The sequence below is a fragment of the Pantherophis guttatus genome, chromosome 4 (genome assembly GCF_059756535.1).
Source record: "Pantherophis guttatus breed Tessera chromosome 4, ASM5975653v1, whole genome shotgun sequence".
NCBI lineage: Eukaryota > Metazoa > Chordata > Lepidosauria > Squamata > Colubridae > Pantherophis > Pantherophis guttatus.
The window spans coordinates 101,238,161-101,259,603 of record NC_142066.1 but is presented as its reverse complement, the minus strand read 5'-3'; the positions used below and the strand labels follow the sequence as shown (position 1 = coordinate 101,259,603).

The following is a 21,443-nucleotide window of genomic DNA, read 5'->3' as shown; positions in this document are numbered from 1 at the left end:
CCACCTTATTGGCCTACAGACTGTGGCATAGAGATCCTCCCGGGAGTGAAACTCCCTAAACCAAAGATCTATTCCATGACCCCTCATGAGCTGGAGAAGCTTCAGAACTTTATTGATAAAAACTTAAAACAGGACTTCATCCAACCAGCTAGGCCGCAGGTGGCTGCCCCAGTCCTGTTTCAGGAGAAAAAAGATGGCTCTCTTCACTTATGTGTCGACTACAAGAACCTGAACACCATTTGCGTAGAAAATGTTTACCCACTGCCCCTTATGAAAGACATGTTAGTGCACCTGGCTAAGGGAAAGATTTTCACTAAACTGGACTTGAGAGAGGCTTACTACAGAGTTCGAATTAAGGAAGGGGACGAATGGAAAACTGCCTTCAATTGTCTCCTGGGTTGCTTCCAGTTTAAAGTGCTCCCTTTTGGATTACAGGGAGCCCCGGCAGTGTTCATGCAATTGATTAATGATATATATGAATATCTTTAAAAAGGGGTCCTGGTCTACCTAGATGACATTCTTATTTACATGGAGACCATGGACGAACATGTGAAACTAGTGCAGTCAGTCCTGAAAAAGCTCAGAGTGGACGAATTGTATGCTAAATTGTCAAAAAGTGAATTCCATCAGAATAAGATTAACTATTTAGGCTATTGCATATCAAATGAAGGGATAGAAATCGACCCGGAGAAAGTCTGGACAGTCCTGGAGTGGGTGCCTCCATGCACCCGCAGTGCAGCTACAAAGTTTCTTGGGGTTTGCTAACTTTTATCGTCAGATTATCCCCTCGTTTGCACAAATTGCATTACCCATTACCAACCTTCTGAAAACAAAGGGAGAGGCCAAGCCAAAACCTAGCCAGCCGCTCGAGTGGACCATGGAATGCCAGGCTGCTTTTGAGAAACTGAAGCGACTGTTTGCCGCCGAGCCTGTTCTAAGACACCCCGACACGGAAGCCCCTTTGGTCTTCCAGGCCGACGCCACTGATGTGGCCATCGGGGCAGTGCTACTTCAAACCAATGCTGATGGAACTTTACAACCCTGTGCCTACACCTCCTGTAAATTTATCTGAGATCGAATGGAGATGGGCAATTTGGGAGAAGGAGGCTTTTACTTGAAAAGTTCTTAAATATTCAGGGAGATATTCAGAGATGTTTCTACCTTAGAAGGAAGGGGAAAGAAGAGCAGGAGAGAGGGTAAGGAGGGGAGGAAGAAGAGAGGAAAGGGGAAAGAGGAAAGGAAGTAGGAAAGGAGAGAAGAGGAGGAATGAGGAAAGAAGAAAGAAAGGAGGAGAAAGAAGGGAAGGGAAAAAGGAAAGGTTGTAGTAAAACAAAAGAAGGAAATGGTAAAAGAGCAGACCTGAACAAATAATTAATTAATTACCTAATGGAAGTTAAAGAATAAGATGAACAAACAATGTATAAGGATGGATAAAAGACTGTACATTTAAACATGCTGATGAAAAATAAAAATAAAAAACTTTTTTTTTTTTAAAAAAAGAAATGTTTCTACCTTGAAAATAGCCTATATTGGATTGTATAGCCCAGTCAAACATTAGGAGTTTGTCACAGGAAATATGATATTTTTTGTTAGTAATAAAATGCTTTATGAAATTTGCTAAATTTCAGTTCCATAGGAGTCATGAATTTTGGATTTTGTATTGGACAAAACAATTCAACAATTTTGGATTGTTTATGTTAGCCTATTTCAAGTTTTTAAACACAAAAAATATTTTGTTTTTAAAAAATTTAAAAAAGAGAGTTTACATAGTTTATACATAAGTAATGTAAGCCATAATGTAAGCCATGTATATAGCAGAGGATCTGATTTAAGAATGAAATTTATCATTAAAACAATTATGCCATTGTCTAATGTAATATGTAACAAAATGAAATAAAATTCAAAATAAATCAGTGATGGCATTAGTACAGGATTGCATTTGGAGAGAAGCTTAATTTGTCCTGCATAGTTATTAGTTATATAGTTAAAACTATATATAATTTTATGGCAGTGGTTAATAAATATATTTATCCAATATGATATTTTATTTTCAATCAATTAAAATGTTAGCTAAGATTTTAATGGGATTATAAATAATTGCAGAAAACGAAAAGTAGGTCACATAGACAGATAAATTTTAAAAAGATAAGAGAGGTATAGTAGAAAAAGAATATTCATCAATAGATGTGGCATGAGCCAAGTTTCTAAAGTATAAATAAAAATAAAGGAAATTAAGAGATATATAATATAAATGTGATGGAGTTGTTTATGGTTCATTGTGTTTTGCCCATCCTAGCAAATAGGCTAACTTAATAAACTATGGTTCTGGTAATTTGGGCTAGTATGTTCAAATACAGCTAGTGATATTCTTTGTAGTAGCAGTGAAAATTGAGTATAAAAGAAAATTGCTTCTATAAGGTCTACTGCACTAGTGTTACAATAATATAATGGAAAAGAAGTAAGTTAAACCTATTCTTAAATAAGTTACAAATTTTAGTATATTGAATATTCTTTTTCCTCTTGCAGGTGAATAATCCTTCATGATCAAGAAATTATTAATTTTATAGTTTCAGTATTAATTATTGAGCTATCTTGATTCTATGGAGTAATGCTGAAATTCCAGGAAGCAGTTAAGCATGGTATATCATTTACACCTATTTCTATGCACTCGAAAACACTGATTGCAGGAAGATACAATATTTATAAAAAACTTGGACGTGGAAGTTTTGGAACAGTTTATCTGGTTTCTGACAAGAAAGCAAAAGAAGAACAATTGTAAGTGTTGCCTAAAATGAATTGACTTAAAATTGCTAATATGTATTTTTGTTTAAATATTGCCTTCTGAGAAAATGGTAGAATGGAATAATATTTATTTATAAACAACATTTAGCCAATTCTCACAGGTATTAAGTGTTTGCAGCAGGGGTGGGTTCTAAATTTTTTTACTACTGGTTCTGTGGGTGTGGCTTATTTGGTGGGCATGGCTTGGTGGTCATGTGACTGTGTGGGCGTGGTTTGGTGGTCACGTGACTGGGCTGGCTTGATGGTCATGTGTGGGCATGGCTTGGTGGTCATCTGACTTGGTAGGCGTAGCTGGGTAGTCATGTGACTGGGTAGGCGTGGCCAGCTTGACATCACTCATGTCAAGGGTTATGGTTAGGGTGCCTGGCCTCTCCTCGCCTCAAAGGCCTCAATGAGATACAATTTCTCTGTCTATTTATTTACTACTACTGAACATCCAAAATATACTATTTAATCCTATGTACATATGCCATATGTGTATATACATATTACATAGTATAGTGTATAGGCACACAAAAAGATACATTATTTACTGTATATACTGTATGTGTATGTACACACACACACACACACACACACACCTCTTCTAAAACTATACATATTCAACCTCACTTACTACATTTGGAAAAACACACCCAGAGTCCACTTTCTGCCACACATTTAACTTCTATATATTTGGAACATTACACACACCTTCAGAGGTTCTTCCCTAACTTGCACATTACTGTTAGAGCCAGGAGAGATCATGGATTGAGTAAAATGTGGTGAAACTCACTTAACAACGCTCTTGCTTAGCAACAAAAATTTTGGGCTCAATTCTGGTCATAAATCAAGGACTATCTCTGCCTTCCTCTGCCTTGTCCTAATAAACTCCTTCTCCTTTCTGACAATTTTTCTCTCTGTTAGAGGCACCAAAATAATACAGGCGATGTAAGGTTTCCTGCTGGAGCAGGGGGTTGGACTAGATGGCCTCTAAGATCCTTCCAGCCCTAGATTGCTGTCGTGTTTCAAAGCGTCTTCTGAAGCTAAGTCTAGTGCCAGGGTTTGTGTTCCTTCCTTCCTCTTCTTTCTTTCTCTCTCTCTCTCTCCCTCCCTTCCTCTTCCTTCCTTCTTTCTCTCTTTCTTGTCTCTCCCTTCCTCTTTCTTTCTTTCTTTTTCTTTTTCTTTCTCTTTTTCTTTCTTTCTTTTTTCTCTCTCTCCCTTCCTCTTTCCTTCTTTCTCTTTCTTTCTTTCTTTGTCTCTCCCTTCCTTCCTTCCTTTTTCTTTCTCTTTCTTTCTCTTTGTTTTTTCCTTTGTCTCTTTTTCTTTCATTCTTTCTTTGTCTCTCCCTTCCTTCCTTCCTTCCTTCCTTTCTCTTTCTTTTTTCCTTTGTCTCTTTTTCTTTCATTCTTTCTTTTTTCCCCCTCTCCCTTCCTCTTTCCTTCTTTCTTTCTCTCTTTCTCTCTCTCTCTTTCTTTGTCTCTTTTTCTTGCATTCTTTCTTTTCTATCTCTCTCCCTTTTTTCCCTTCTTTCTCTTTCTTTCTTTGTCTCTTTCTTTTTCTTTCTTGTCTCCCTTCTTTTTTTCTCTTTCTCTCATTTTCTTTGTCTCTTTTTCTCTCTCTCTCTTTCTTTCTTTCACTCACTCTCTCCCTCCCTCCTTCAAAGTCTAGGAGAGTGAGACTGGGAGGCCCGAGAGAAAATGCCTGGCCGTGGTGGCGGCAGCAGCAGCAGCAGCACCCAAAACAGGAGCTTCAGGCTGTGGCAGGCGGAGGCAGGGCAGGGTTCGAAATGGGAGCTTCAGTGCCCCCGAAATTTTTCCTGCATGGCTTTTGCTGCTGCAGGCATCGGCGGCGGTGGCGGCAGGGAGTCCTGGGGTCAATGGGGAAACCAGTTTCACTTAACAACCATGTTACTAATTTACCAACTGCAGTGATTCACTTAACAACTGTGGCAAGAAAAGTTGTAAAATGGGGTAAAACTCACTTAACAAATGTTTCACTTAGCAACAGAAATTTTGGGCTCAATTGTAATTGTAAATTGAGGACTGCCTGTATTTAGAAAAAAAGATAAAAATAAATTTCCAGATCTTGTGCTTTTATTTAAATCTATAATGCATGCTTCTCTTAGAATGCCATATATTCTTCCAATTGATACAGTTCATTAATTATATTGTAAAGTTGGAAAAGTTTGTGAAAAATACAGCAAAGTTTATTGCTAAATTGGAGAAGAGTACAATCTAGAATAGTTACATTTAAAAAAACAGTATGCAACAATAGAGATATTTGTAAAATTAGACATGGTTTATATAAAGTGTTCTGCCTCATTTCAAAAAAATATAAATGCACAATGAAACTGAACAAGAGACACAGAAATCTGAAGAAAGGACTTCCTTAACAGCATAGCCTGATTCATTCATTTTCAATTGTATATTTTAATTTTAAATTTTATGGCTAGTTTTCTTCATGCATCTAAAAAAGCTAGTTTGGTGTAGAAGTTAAGGCATCAGGCTGAAAACTGAGGAACTTTGGAGTTCTAGTATTTCCTTAGATACAAGGCTAGCTGGGTGACCATTGGCCAATCTTTCTCTCTTAGCCCTAAAGGCAATAGCAAACCAAATCTGAAAACATTCAGTCTAGACAGTCACTTATCTGAAATAGTATAGGTTCTCCTGCTTTAGCAGGGGGCTGGACTAGAAGACCTCCAAGGCCCCTTCCAGCTCATTCATTCTAACATTGTCAAGAAAACAACAGATTGTAGTCCAGGCAATTGCCAAAAATCAACATTAACTTAGGCAAACACTTTTCTGCTTACAGAAACCTGCAGTTTAGCACACTACCATTTGATGGAGCCAATGTTCTGTACAATAGTAAAGCTGACATTTCTAAGGTGGCACAGCAGTTTTTAACAAAAATGATGTTCAATCTTTTTAATATTCAAATTACTCTTTTTTGCAGTTGAACTAAATTACATTGAGGGAAGGAAAAGCTACAGTGTTATTTCTGCTTGTATATTAAATGCTTCGGAAAATCTTACACTAATACTTATTTTTGAATTTAAGAAAATATTGTGTCATTTAGCAAAACTGGTAAAAGGTAAGAATTGTCACATGGATTGCTGAAAACCCTGAGTTATTTTAACTCAAGATCCATTTTGCTAAAATATTCCAACTATTGTTTTCAGGAATGCCTCCTCTTTTATGACAATCATTAAAAATACATCTGAAATTGGTTTTCTATATTATAATATAGAATTTATATGGTGCTGCATGTATTCTATTTCAGCTCCTATTAGATGTCAGAACATGATGCCTGCGTCACGTACAGGTAGTCATCAACTTACAACACAACAGAGCCCAAAATTTATGTTATTTTTGAAAAGATTTTTTTTATTTTTAAACAAACATACATAAAACCATCTTCAATTGCAAACAGTGTGTCGGTTGGTTACAAGTCTTTTGTGCATCATTCACCAAATTCATAGCTTACAATTTACAATTTACCTAGATTCTCATATCATCGACCTAATATATATCTATATATTGTTATCCTCGTTAATCATTTATTTAACTATGGCTATTTCTTCCCTCATTATAATTGAAAGTATTCTAAGATTTGAGTTAATTTTTATTATAACATTCATTTCATTCTCTTGAATCTATCCAATAATAATACATCTATATGTTATATTTCACATAGTTCTACAGTTCTTGTATTGTGAAAATCTCTACCTTATTTCATTTCCATATTTTTTTATCTAACCATTGATAAAATAGGTCTCATATCTTATAGTATTGTTTATCTTCTTGTTCTCTAATTTCAAATGTCAATTTGCTCATTTCAGCACATTCCATTATTTTCTTAATAACTTCATCCTGTGTTGGTATTTTCTCATTTTTCCAATTTTTAGCAAACACAATCCTAGCCGCGATTAATACATTCACAATCAAATATCTCAGTTCTTTATTATATATTTCAGGTACAATCCCCAATAAAAAAATCTCTGGTTTAAAATCTATGTGTTTTTTTGTCATTTTTTCCAGCCATGTGTGAATATTAGTCCAGTATCTTTTGGCTTCTGCACATGTCCACCACATATGGTAATATGAACCTGATATTTGATGACATCTCCAACATTTTTTGGATTTATTCTTGAACATTCTGGCTATTCTCGTCGGGAATAGATGCCACCTGTAAAACATCTTATACAAATTTTCTTTATATGCAGTTGACATTGTCATTTTATAATTTTGCGACCACAATTTTTGCCATTTCTCTAAGTCAATTCCATGTCTAAAATTTTTCCCCCAAGCAATCATTGTTTCTTTAACTTGTTGTTCTTCCAACTTAACCTCTAATAAATATCCATATAGTTTTTTAATTATGCTTTCATCAGGACCTGTTAAAATTTTATCTGAATTAGTCAAATTAGTATAAAAACCTTCTGTCTTTAAATCTATATCGTATCTGTATTGTATTTGCAAATAAGAAAACCAATTCTTCTTTATACTTTGTTCTTCTAATTCTTGCATAGATTTAAGTTCACCCTTTTCATTCAATAATTCATTATATCTTACTATTTGTTCCTTTCTAAGTGTTATTGAATATGAAAATGCTTCAATAGTTGATAACCAGACTGGAGTTTTTAAATAATGTTGTCTTTTGATCTTCTCCCAGTTTAATAGCAATGCCTCTTGTATAAAATGTCTTCTAAAATACTCTGTGTTTTTGTTCCCTTATACCATAAAAAAGCGTCCATCCCAACAACAAATCATGTCCTTCTAAAGTCAATAATTTAGTATTTCTTAGCATTAACTGTTATGTATGTAGATTTTGGGTGGGCAGTTTGAATTAACTGACCGTCAGCTGATTGGCTGATCACCCCAGCTGCAAGGTATATAAAGGGAGTTGTTTCCCCATGTCAGTTGCTGGGTTCTCACCCTAAATAAAGAGCTGTTGTCACTCACTGCTTGGCTTGCTGCGTCCTCATTCACCCAATTTAACATTGGCGACGAGGATGGGATTTTGAGGCCAGAAGCCACGGAAAGAGCTGAAGTCACGAGCCGACAAGAGAGCTGCAGACCCGAATCCAGCCAGGCGAGCGAGCGGAGCGCTTGGAGAATCTACCGAAGATGTCCACCCACGTGCTGCTAGCACCTTTCAACCTCGCAGTAGAGAAGTGGGGATCCTACATGTCCCGTTTCGAATGCTTCCTGGTTGCCAGCGACCAACAGGGGCTGCCCGATGTACGGAAGAAAGCCCTGTTCCTGAGCCACTGTGGAACCAAGGTGTTTGATATGGCCGAGGCCCTATCGGAACTGAATTTGGTCCACACCATATTGTGGCAGACGCTTCAGACACTGCTGAAGGACCACTATGCCCCAACGCCATCGAAGTACGTCCAACGGTTCGACTTCCGGCAACGGCTGCAGCAGGAGCGAGAATCGATCAGCGAGTATGTCGCTGCCCTGCGTAAGGCCGCAAACCAGTGCGAGTACAGAAACCTTGATGAAATGCTGCTAGAGCAACTAATCTGCGGAGTGAGAGATATTTGTTTGCAGAGGAGGTTGCTTGCAAAGACAAATCTCACGCTACACATCGCACTGGATGAGGCGAGGGCTCAAGAATCCTCATCCAAGGCAGCTGAGAGACTACAAGGGATGACGCAGAGCAGAATGGCACAGAAGTCAGCCCCGGTTCACCAGGAAACCATGGGAACAGGGAACGAGGGAGAGTCAAACGAAGAAGTCTACAGGACCAAACAGTACCGGCAGAACCGGCGAAGTCAGCAAGATGCCTGTGCGAGTTGTGGGGAACCTCATCCGCACCAGACCTGCAAGTTCCGAGACGCCATTTGCCGGCAATGCAAGTGGAAGGGGCACATCGCCAGAGTCTGCAGAGCCAAGCAAAACCACCACTACAGGCTGCGGAGCAATGCTAGCCAATCAGAGACGGCGCAGTGAACAAGAACCAATCCGAAGGACAGCTACCGGAAAAGTGCGAAATCTGAGGATCTCAAGGCCTGCACCATCCGAATCGGCCAGACCTGCACATCCCCCGGGGAGAAGACCTACACGACGGTCGGCATCGGGGGCAGAAGTGTGTAATGGAGATCGATACCAGATCCCCCATTACCATCATGTCCTGAGACAAGATAAAGAAGACCGTCCCCAATATCCAGAAACGGCAACTATGGCACCAGCGGCTGGGACTGTGCGATTACAAGGGGAACCGCATCCCTGTGGAAGGAATCGGTGAGTTCCAGGTCGAGTACGGGGAATTCCAGGAGAAGCTTCCCCTCACCATCATCAGCGGAAAGCTCCCAAGCCTCCTGGGCATGGACTGGTTCAGAGACCTCGGCATGGGATTCACCGGAGTCCGCAACGTGCGAAGCACCCTGAATGATGATCTGATGCAGGAGTTCCAGGACGTGTTCGACGAGCGGCTCGGCAAGTATGTGGGGACCCCCCATCTCATTCAACCTTGACCCCAACATTGCCCCCATCAGGCTGAAACCCAGGAGGGTACCCTTCGCCCTAAAGCCCAAGATCGACGTGGAATTGGACAAATTGATAAAGCAGGGGGTGTTAGTGCCAGTTGATCATGCTCGGTGGGAGACCCCAATTGTGACCCCTATTAAGCCTGACGGATCTGTGCGCATCTGCGCTGACTACAAATGTACGATCAACAAAGCCCTGCAGCAGAGCGCCTATCCAGTTCTGATCGTACATCACCTTCTGCATTCCCTAGGGTCAGGCAAGATCTTTGCGAAACTCGATCTTGCGCAGGCATACCAGCAGCTGCCAGTAGATGCTACTACCGCAGAGGCACAAACTATAGTAACGCATAGAAGTGCCTTCAAGTGTATCAGACTCCAATTCGGAGTCAGCATAGCTCCAGGACTATTCCAGAGCACCATGGAGCGACTGTTACAGGGGATCCCCGGGGTGGTCCTGTATTTCGATGATGTGCTCGTCACCGCAGAAGATGAACAGCAGCTAGGGGAGAGGCTGAGACAAGTCCTAGGGAAGTTCAGGAGTGCAGGACTCAGGGTCAAATGCAACAAGTGCATGATCGCAGCCCCTTCCGTGGAGTTCTTGGGGTACCGGGTAGACGGAGCCAGCATTCACCCCACCGAAAGCAAGATTAGGGTGATCCGAGAGGCTCCCCCCCCAAAGATGAGGCGGAACTACGTTCCTGGAATTTTTGAACTTTTACGCCATTTTTCTAAGGGACAAGGCAGCAGTAGTGGAGCCCCTATACAGACTCTTGGCCAAAAAGTCCAAATGGGTTTGGGGGAAGGCTGAAGCTACAGTGTTCGCGGCTGTAAAGAAACTCCTGTCGGCCGAGAGTTTTCTAATTCAATACAATTCTATGCTTCCCCTAGTGCTAGTCTATGATGCGTCCTCTTTCAGCGTGGGGGCCATCCTGAGCTATAGACTACCGAATGGTCTAGAGGCACCCATCGCCTACTACTCCTGGACTCTTTCAAGTGCCGAATGGAACTACAGTCAACTTGACAAAGAGGCCCTGGCAGCTGTCTCAGGAGTCAAGAAGTTCCACGAATACCTGTTCGGCAGAGACTTTGAACTCATCACAGACCATCGCCCCCTTTTGGGTCGCATCGCAGGGGACCGACCCACCCCGGCAGCCCTATCTCCCAGGATGACACGCTGGGCCATCTTCCTGGCAGCATACTCTGATCATCTGGTACATCGACCAGGGGTGAGCATGGGCAACGCCGACGCCCTCAGCCGTTGCCCGTTAACGGACAGGATAGAGGATCCCACACCTGGAGTTCCAGTCCTGCTGATTGACGTCTTGGATTCGGGGCCCATCACTTCAGCAGAGGTAGCAAGAGCCTCAACCAGAGACCACGTGATTAGGAAAGTCGCGAGTTGGGTCATCAGGGGATGGCTGGAAAAGTCTGAGGGCGGGGAATTCAAACATTTCCCTAACAAAAAAGGCGAGCTGACAATGCAAGGGGTTGTCTTTTGTGGGGTGATCAGGTTATTGTTCCCTTGTGCCTAAGGGAAGAAGTTTTAAAGCTATTGCATGAGGGGCACCCTGGGATTGTAAGGATGAAGGGGTTAGCTAGGAGTTACGTATGGTGGCCCCTAATGGATAAAGACATCACTGAGTGGGTGGGGAAGTGCCAACCCTGCCAAGAGTCTAGACCAGACCCCCCCCCACAGCACCGGTCAGGGAATGGGAACGACCACAGGGTCCCTGGTCCAGGATCCACATAGACTTCGCTGGCCCATTCCATGGGCAGGTATTTATGGTTGTAGTGGATGCCTTCTCGAAGTGGTTGGAGATCAGACTCATGAAAACCACTACCACTGACGCCGTCATTAGGGAGCTAAGGCAGTTGTTCGCCACCCATGGCCTACCGGACACCTTAGTCTCAGATAACAGGCCCCAGTTCACAGCCACACAGTTTGAGGGGTACCTAGCAGAGTTGGGGATCAGACACGTCCTCTCCGCCCCGTTTCATCTGGCTAGCAATGGATTGGTGGAGAGATTTGTGAGAACGGTTAAGGAAGCCATGTCATGCCTAGGCCCTGGGGACTGTCAAGAGAGGATAGATAAATTCTTAATGGCCCAACACGCCACACCATGCACCGCCACAGGCAGGAGCCCGGCAGAACTTCTGATGGGGAGGAAGCTCCGAGGAGTCCTAGACAGGTTGCACCCCAGTTATTCCCCTGACAGTTTCAGAGAGGCAGAAAAAAGGCTGAGGGAGTTCACAATAGGGACGCCAGTCTTCGCTAGAAATTACGGGAACAGGCCCCTCTGGGAAACCGGGACAATCACAGAGGTAACAGGGCCCAAGTCGTATAGGGTAGACATGGGAGATGGGAGGATTTGGCGCCGACACATTGACCAGCTACGGAAACGTTGGGCCGCCATCACAGAAGACACATTCAACGAACCGCTCCCTAGCTACCAACAGGACTCTTGAACTAACTCAAACCCGAGTCTAGCGGAGGATTTAGCTGTCGGCCCCGAGATCCAGTGCCGCCCCATCGCGGAAGATCGACCAGCTGCAGAAGTCGCCTCCCACAACGAATTCCCGGAGGTTCCATTGGCGGAGCAGGGAGAAACAGGGAGTTCCTCCGACCTGCTCAACGCCACACCTCCGACTGAACTGCGCAGGTCAACTAGGGTGCCCTGGTCACCTGAGAGACTTTGTATGCTAATATCCGCCCCAAGTGACTTCTGGGAGGGGAGGAGTGTTATGTATGTAGATTTTGGGTGGGCAGTTTGAATTAACTGACCGTCAGCTGATTGGCTGACCACCCCAGCTGCAAGGTATATAAAGGGAGCTGTTTCCCCTGGTCAGTTGCTGGGTTCTCACCCTACAATAAAGAGCTGTTGTCACTCACTGCCTGGCTTGCTGCATCCTCATTCACCCAATTTAACATTATCCATTCCTTAATCCACATCAAACTTGTCGCTTGATAGTATAATTCCCAATTAGGCAAGCCAAATCTTCCTCGTATTATAGCAATTTTAGTTTTATTCTCGCTTTTTTACCCTGCCAAATGTATTTCAACATTATTTTATTTAAATCCTCAAAATACTCTTTCCCCAAACTAATTGGAATTGTCTGGAACAAATATAGGATTCTAGATAATATATTCATCTTAATCGTTGATATTCTCCCTATTAATGGTAGTTGTAAGTTTTCCAACTTTGACAAGTCTGTCACTATCTGTTGTTTGAGATTATTGTAATTATTCTCTTTAAGTGTACTACATCTTGCTGTCAAGTATATCCCCAAGTACATAACCTTATTTGTCACCTGCATCTTCAATACTTCTACCAATTCTTCTTTTTGTTTTATTAACATATTTTTTGTCAAAACTTTCATTTTGTCTTTATTTATTTTATTTTATTTTTTTGTGATTTTTTTTTATTTTTAAACAAAACATAAAACATAAAGCCATCATCCATTACAATTGCAAACAGTGTGTCGGTCAGTTACAAGTCTTTTGTGCTTCATCCCCATATTCAAAATTTACTAATAGGCCTCTCTTATCTTATCCCCTTCTCTCCCTCAAGCTGGCCCCATTGATCATTTCCTATCCCCTTCCCTCCCTCAAGCTGGCCCCATTGATCCTCTCCTATCCCCTTCTCTCCCTCAGGCTTGCCCCATTGATCCTCTCCTATCCTTTTCTCTCCCTCAGGCTTGCCCCACTGAGGCCTCTCCTATCTAATCCCCTTCTCTCCCTCAGGCTGGCCCCATTGATCTTCTCCTATCCCCTTCTCTCTCCTATCTGATCCCCTTCTCTCCCTCAGGCTTGTCCCATTGACCCTCTCCTATCCTTTTCTCTCCCTCAGGTTTGCCCCACAGAGGCCTCTCTTTTTTTTTTTAGTTTTTATTAAATTACATAGTTGTACATTTCAACAGTTTTCATTTAGGCTGCGTTTTTTACATTTATACAGATTTATATACATGGTGTCTCTTGAATTACTCAATTGATTTAATATTTACACTCTCCTTTCACTTTTTGCGTTTACCTTCCAACCACTTACAGTATACCACATTTCCCACACCGTATAAAATTCTGAATTCTCTTTCTCGTTTATTACATGAGAAATACACATCTCTGCGCATTCTAATATTTTTCTGATTATGTGCTCTTCCGGTGGCTGTCCTTTCTCTTTCTAGTCCTTTGCATACATTATTCTAGCAGCTGTGATAATATTCATAATTAAATATTTCTTTTCTTTCCGGTAGGTCCTTTTTGGTATTCCCAGGAGAAAAGTTTCTGGTTCCAAATCAACTGTTTCTTCTATTATTTCTTGAGTCGATCTTCATATCTTTTTTCAGAATTTCCTCGCTTCGGGGCATGACCACCACATGTGGTAGAAGGAACTTTGGTTGTGGCCACATTTCCAACACTTTGGACTCGCGTTTGGATAAACTTTCGCTAGTCTGGTAGGGGCTAGGTGCCATCTATATACAGTGGTGGGATTCTTCCGGTTCTAGGCAGTTCGGCCGAACCGTTTGTTAAATTGCTGGCTTGCCCCGCCCCTTGCCCTGCCCCTCCGCACCACTATTTATTGGCAATAAATAGTGGTGGGCGAGGGGCGGGTGAGCCAGCAATTTAACAAACGGTTCGGGTTTTTTTGTAATTTTATTGGCTTCAGCATAGGCTAATTAGCCCGTTGATTAGATCGGCCTCCCGACTCTCAGCTGATTTACTCTCAGCTGTTTTGCTTAGGGCTCTGCTGCTTGCTTGCTTGCTGGAGCAGATTTTTTTCCCCATAGCTATGCTGAAAAACGAAACTGAAAGTAAAGCAGGCTGTTGACTTTGCTATTGCTGCAACGTTGGAAAATTAGGCAGGCAGATTTCTTTTCTTTTTCCTCACCAAAAAAGGTAGGTGCAAACTACCTTTAGTGAAAAGGTAGTTTTCCCTAAAGAGTAGTTCCTCTTTAGGGAAAAAGAGGAGAGTTCAAGATTTTAAAACACAAAAGAAAAAAAGCTCTATTTAACTAGGGAATTGTAATAATTGAGATACTATTAATTGTATATTGTGTTGAAAGCAGAAATGGTTAAGTTGTGGTTTGGAGGAATATATGGGGGAAATTATTTGGTTTATTATTATTGGTAAATATAATTAATTGATTTGTAAGAAATTGGATGGCATGGAAATAATTGGAATATTCATGTTCATATTGATTAATATACAAAAAAGATAGTTATATAACTAATTGATTTATATTAAAATGTTGAATTTATATTAAACAACTGTAATATTACATAATTAACCAATGTGAGGATGGATATAAAAATAGATGACAATGGGAAGGGATGTAATATAGAATAGAAGGGAAAAATTGAATTTGATTAAGATTAGAGATGAGGATGAAAGGTAATATTGGTTTTTTACAAAAATAGATGAGGAATAAATATGGCAAAAAGGAAATATAGAAATTGTAAATTTAATTGAAATGACTAAACACTGTTTAAATTTGTGAACTGGCCAAATACTCTGTTCAAAGAAAATACATTGTATATTTATATGTGTGTTTCTAATTTTTGCTATTTATTCATATTTGTTCTCTTTTATTCTTTAAAGTTTAACAATTCATTCTTTATCTTAATATCTTTATATTTGTTTGGAGTTGTCTTTTTTCCATTTCATCTTTTTTACTGTACAGCAATCTTTCTCCTCAAACCTACCACCTCTCTCTTTTCTTTCCTTCTTACTTTCTTTCCCCCCGCTTCATCTCCTTCCTACTTCCTCTTCCTTTCTCCTTCTCCTCCTCTCTTCCTCCCTCTCTTACCCTCACTCCTACTCTAATTTCCCTTCCCTTCCTTCCTCCCTTCTCTTCCTTCCCTCTCTCTCCTTCTTTCTTCCATCTCTCTTCTCCTTCCTTCATCCCTCTCTATTGCTGTATTCTTTTGTGCATACGGATTACTCAGAGGGCTGAAAAAGTTATTTTTGACTGGTCCTCGCACTTTTGACCACTCCTCGAACTTATGATTGTCCTCACATTTTACGTTTTTCACCCTATCTTGTCACCATGGTGAAGAGAAGCAGTTGTGAAATGAGTGACACGGTTGTTAAGAATGCTACAATGGGCATAAATGATAACCAGTAATAAGGGTGAGGACCGGTCAAAAGTGGGAAGACCTGTCAGAAATCACTTTTTTCAGCCCTCTGGGTAGTCCTTTTGTGCATATGGACTACTCAGAGGGCTAAAAAAGTTATTTTTGACCAGTCCTCGCACTTTTGACCAGTCCTTGAACTTACGACTGTCCTCACATTTTACGTTTTACGCCCTATCTTGTCACCGTGGTGAAGACAAGTAGTGGTGAAATGACTGACACAGTTGTTAAGAATGCCGCAACAGGCATAAATTTGAGGAAGGTCATAAGTGCAAGGACCTGTCAAAAATGTGAGGACCAGTCAGAAATGACTTTTTTCAGCCCTCTGAATAGTTCCTATGTGCATATGGACTAGTCAGAAGGCTGAAAAAGTTATTTTTGACCGGTCCTCACACTTTTGACCAGTCCTCAAACTTACGACTGTCCTCACATTTTACATTTTGCACCCTATCTTGTCACCGTGGTGAAGACAAGTAGTGGTGAAATGACTGACACAGGGTATAAAAGGGGGTGAGGTGGCCATTCAGACTCTGTGACGGACAAAACTACTATCGAGTCACATTGCATCTCTGGAAACAACATCATCAGCCTTGGATTTATTTTATGAAATGAACAATTCTTGACTGTGTGTATTTTGTTTATTGAGTAAAAGTTCTTGGCAAGCAGCTACTGGGTTGCTGCCAGGCTTCTTATCAGAAGAATTGGTTGTCTGCCAGTTTATTTAACCCCTGGCTGTCTGTTTGTGTGCGTGTGTGAGATGAGGACGGAACAAGTTCCTATGTGCATATGGACTAGTCAGAAGGCTGAAAAAGTTATTTTTGACCAGTCCTCGCACTTTTGACCAGTCCTTGAACTTACGACTGTCCTCACATTTTACGTTTTACGCCCTATCTTGTCACCGTGGTGAAGAGAAGTAGTGGTGAAATGACTGACACGGTTGTTAAGAATTCCGCAACGGGCATAAATGTGAGAATGGTCATAAGTGTGAGGACCAGTCAGAAATGACTTTTTCCAGCCGTCTGAGTAGTCCCTATGCACATAGCTACGCCCACCCAGTCACATGACCAGCTAGCCATGCCACCCAGTCACATGATCACCAAGCCACACCCCCAACTAAGCCGTGCCCACAGAACCAGTTGTTAAAACAGTTGAATCCCAGCACTGTCTATATATCATCTTATACTGGTTCTCTTTATATGCTATTGCTCTTGTCAATTTAAGATTGTAATTCCAAATTGCTTCCCAATCGTCTAAATTTATATTATGCCCTATATTTTTTTCCCATGCGGTCATCTGTTTTTTAACTACCTTCTCTTCCCTCTGATATTCAAGTAGATATGTGTATAATTTAGCTAGTAATTTATTTTCTGTGCCCATCCAAATCTTATCTAGTCCGTTAATTCCTAATTCTATGCCAAATTCCTTCTTGTCTTTCTGGTATCTCGACTTAATTAGTAAATCAGGCCACCAGTCAATAGGAATACCTTGCTCCTTCAAGGCTTCATTCGTTTTAAGATTCCCGCTACTATCAAGAATATCTTCATACCTGCTTCCGGCGACTCCGTAGGACGTTGAGGACGCTCCCTGGGTGAGCGCTAGCCCCGCGACTTTGTTAGCCGCTAGAACAGCAAAAAATCAGCTGTCTAGCGGCGAAGAACCTTCCCCCCCGGGAGAAGAGGGGGAAGTGAGCAGCCAGGTGCAGGGTAGAGCTCCATAAGAGCCCTAGAATTAACTCTGGGGCTCGAAAAGTGCGAGCTCCCCAAGAACCTGGGAAAAGCTCCAAAGCTGGGACGCCTCTGCCAGAAGGCAGAGCAAAACGCCACGTCCGCCCCTGCTTTTAATTGATACAAAGAGAAAATTGAAGCAGGCAGAACAAAAACAGGAGACTACATAATTGCAAGTACTTACACTTTAATTCCTTTGAACATCGTTTCTTTTCAAGCCTATAAGAGCGGAGCTGGAGTGGAAAGGGAGGGGAAGATGGCGCTGGCTCGTTAAGACAAAGAGACGAAAGTGAAACTTAAGAAGAAAGTTGTTACATGCTTGTTAACTCATTAATGCCTATCAGTTAACAACTCCGCTTAAAAATTTTTTGGATTTAATCTTATATCCTGGACTTTGGGAATTAAAATTTAAAGATCTTAAAGATTTTCTGATTTTTTCTCGCTGGCTATAAGAACTGTTCCTGAGACTGTGTAATTTTAAAATGGCTTCAAAGCAGACAAAATTGGTGTTGCCTAAAGCAGCGAGTGCGGGAAGTTCCCCAGCTCAAACTAGCAGGTTGCAAACCTTCTTGCCTCCGGCAGATACACAAGCTCAATTACAACCACAGTTACAACCACAAGCACAAATGTTAACACTTGAGATGTTTCAGGAAGCCATGAAAGAAATCAAAGAAGGTTTTAAAGAGGACATTGCATTTGCATTTAAAGGAGTCTCAGATCAAATGGAAGAAATGAAGGACATAATCAAGACAAGAAATCAACATATAAGGGAAGATATAGTCTTTGCACTCCAGGGACTGGCAAAACATGTTAGTTATGTAGAAGATAGAATTGATGAGGTCGCTCAAGCTAATGAAATTTTAGATGGTAAAGTTGAGGAATCACAAACTAAGATTGACAAAGCAGAAGCTGAAATGTTGTTGACACAATATAAGATGATGGAATTTGCCGTGAGAATAAGAGGCTTGAAAGAAAATCCGAAGGAAAATCTGAAAGAGATCTTTGAAGATGCTCTGGCACAATTTATAGGAGTGTCCAGAGGTGAACTCAAATGGCAAATGGATCGGATCTATCGTGTTAATTCATGGGTAGCTAGACAAAGGAAATTACCAAGAGATGTTGTGATTTATTTTGTTACTAGAAGGATTAGAAATGAGATTTTACAAGCTGCCTATAAAAACAAGTTGCAAGTGGCAGGACAAGAAGTTGCAGTATTTAAAGAAATACCACCCAAAATGCTGAAATCCAAGAAAGAGTATGCTTTTCTGGTAGATGAGCTGAGGAACCGACAGGTACAATACAGATGGGAAGTCCCAGTCGGATTATCAGTGGATTATGCAGGAGAGCGATATCGCCTTAATACAATTTACAAAGCAAGAGATTTTTATAGTAATATATTAAAGGCTGGACAACCACCAGTGCCAGGAGGCAAAAAAGCAAGAGAGGCGACAGAGGGAAGAAAAGAGGATCTGCAGAAGCAATCGGAAGGCGGAGCTATGAGTATGCAGGAGGAAGTACTGCAACTTTCAAGTGCTGTCCAAGCATGGGATATAGTTGAAAAACAAGAAGAAGGCAAAGATCAAAGACAAACCAGAGCAGCTACTAAACGTAAAGTTGAAGAGTTAAAAAAGTTACAAGAGCAGGCTTTATCACAAGAAGTGAATACTGGTGTAGAAGCTGTGGGAGGGGCGAGACCTAAAAGAAAATTCCAAGAGGATTATCAAGCGGTTCTCGCCAAGCTTCGAGATTCTGAGGATGGCTTCTAGGTTCTTAACCTGGAATGTTAATGGTTTAAACTCACCACAAAAAAGGAAGAAAATATTTCACCATTTGAGACAATTTAAAAATGAAATAATATGCCTGCAGGAAACACATATAAGGACAACTGACCAAAAATATTTAATAAATACAAAATTGGGAACACATTTTGCTGCATTAGCCCCGGAAAAAAAGAATGGAATAGTGATTTACTTGAAAAGAGATTTGATGGCTAAATTAGTTGAGGCAGATCAACAAGGAAGATTTCTGGCAATTGAGATAATGATAGAAGGAAAGAAAACACTCTTATTGGGGATATATGCTCCCAATCAACAGCAAGAGAAATTTTATAAGTTGATACATACAAAATTATTACATTGGGATTATAATTCATGTATACTGATGGGAGATTGGAACGGAGTGTTAGACCCTAGTATTGATAAGAAAAGAATAGCACAATCTACCAAATTGCGATCTAGACTGCCTAAGACTTTATTTGATATGATGGAGGATATGGAATTAAGAGACATCTGGCGTGAAAGGAATTATAGAGAACAAGATTTTACATTTTTTTCAGATAGACATCAATCCTTTTCAAGAATTGATTTTATATTAATTACAAATGATTTTTTTTCCAGGGTAAAGAAGATAAAGATTTGTCCCAGAATTTTAACTGATCACAGCCCAGTTTGGATGGAACTGGAGTGTGGGGAAAGAGTTAGGAGATCTTGGCGGTTAAATGAAAACCTTTTCAGATATGAGAAAAATGTAATAGAATGTAAAAAACTAATGAAGGAATTTTTTGTTTTTAATATGAACAAGGGAACATCTATGGATATGGTATGGGATGCTAGTAAAGCATATATGAGAGGAGTTCTGATAAATATGAATAATGCTTATAGGCGTAAACAAGTGGAGAAAAGGAGGGAATTAGAAGAAGAGATTAAGAAAAAAGAAAGGGTGTTAATTGATAACCCAGGGGATAAGAAAATTAAAGAAGAGATCAGTTTATTACGTGGGCAATTTAATATGATGCTTTCAGACCAAGTGGCAACCAATCTACAATATGCTAAACATAATACTTTTTGTAATGCAAATAAACCAGGTAGATGGTTGGCATACATGCTGAGGAAAAAACAAAAATCTCGTACCATAGAGAAAATAGAGTATAAAGGTGGAGAGATGTATCACCAAAATATGATTAAAAAGGCATTTTTAGAATTTTATGCAAGATTGTATACTGCAGACAAAATACAAGGTGCAGAGGTAGAGACATATCTGGATAGACAGAATATTCCAATAGTTACAGAGGAACAAAGAGAACGGTTAAACCAATTAATAACAGAGGAGGAGATCCTCTCAACAATTAAACAGTTAAAAACTGGTAAGACTCCTGGTACGGATGGATTAACAGCTGTGTACTATAAATATTTACAATTGGAGATGGTTTTACCTCTTAAAGAATTATTCAATAGAATTCAGCTGGGTGAAGGGGTACCACCTTCATGGAAAACAGCTTTTATTTCATTAATTCCAAAAGAAGATCAAGATTTGACACAACCCAAAAATTATAGACTTATATCCTTATTGAATACAGATTATAAAATATTTGCTAAGATATTGGCAAATAGGTTAATGCTAGTAATGCAGAAGACGATTCATGCTGACCAAACTGGTTTTATACAAGGTAGACAAATGAAAAATAATGTAAGACAAATTGTTGACATATTGGAACATTTGGAAAGGAATAACCAAATCCCTGCGGTGCTTATATTTCTGGATGCGGAAAAAGCTTTTGATCGATTAGATTGGCAATTTTTATTGAGAGTGGTCAATAGGATGCAATTTGGGAATTGCTTTATGCAGTCCATAAAAGCAATATATCAGGAACAGACAGCTCAGATAATTATTAATGGCAGTTTGACAGAAACTTTTAAAATTGAAAAAGGCACGAGGCAGGGATGTCCCTTATCGCCATTATTATTTATATTAACTTTGGAGTTGCGGTTAAATAAAATACGTAATGCAGATGGGATAAAGGGAATCAAAGTTAGAGATTATGAATATAAGATACGGGCATTTGCAGATGATTTGGTTATGACCTTAACTCATCCAGTGGAATCAACAAAGGTTTTGATTGATATAATAAAACAGTATGGTCAAGTATCTGGGTTTAAGATAAACATTGGAAAAACAAAGATGATAGTTAAAAATATGACAGCTAATCAAAAAGAGGAGTTACAAAGGGTAACGGGATGTGAAATAGTTAAAAAAGTCAAGTATTTAGGAGTTTATATTGCATCTTCTAATGGTAAATTGTATAAGTATAATTACGAATTGATATGGCATAAAATACAAGTTGAAATGGATAAATGGAAAAAACTACAATTGTCCTTGCTGGGTAGAATAGCAGTTATAAAAATGAATGTGTTGCCTAGGTTTTTGTTCCTCTTTCAAATGATACCAATACTAAAAAAGGATGCCAACCTGGAAGAGTGGCAGAAAGGTATTAATAAGTTCGTATGGCAAGGTAAGAAACCAAGGATAAAATTGAAAA

General features: G+C 40.2%; 1 protein-coding gene across 3 annotated transcripts in view; it reads left to right on the top strand.

Annotated features, from left to right (window-relative positions):
* The window catches only part of NEK11 (NIMA related kinase 11), a 370,526-nt gene that overhangs the window by 7,039 nt on the left and 342,044 nt on the right, over positions 1-21,443 (top strand). For all 3 annotated transcript variants that reach the window (XM_087894213.1, XM_034403974.3, XM_087894214.1), the window contains exon 2: positions 2,527-2,775. In XM_087894213.1, the coding sequence (XP_087750339.1) occupies positions 2,609-2,775 (167 nt within the window). In that variant the 5' untranslated portion in view covers positions 2,527-2,608. The remainder of the gene's footprint in view (positions 1-2,526; positions 2,776-21,443) is intronic.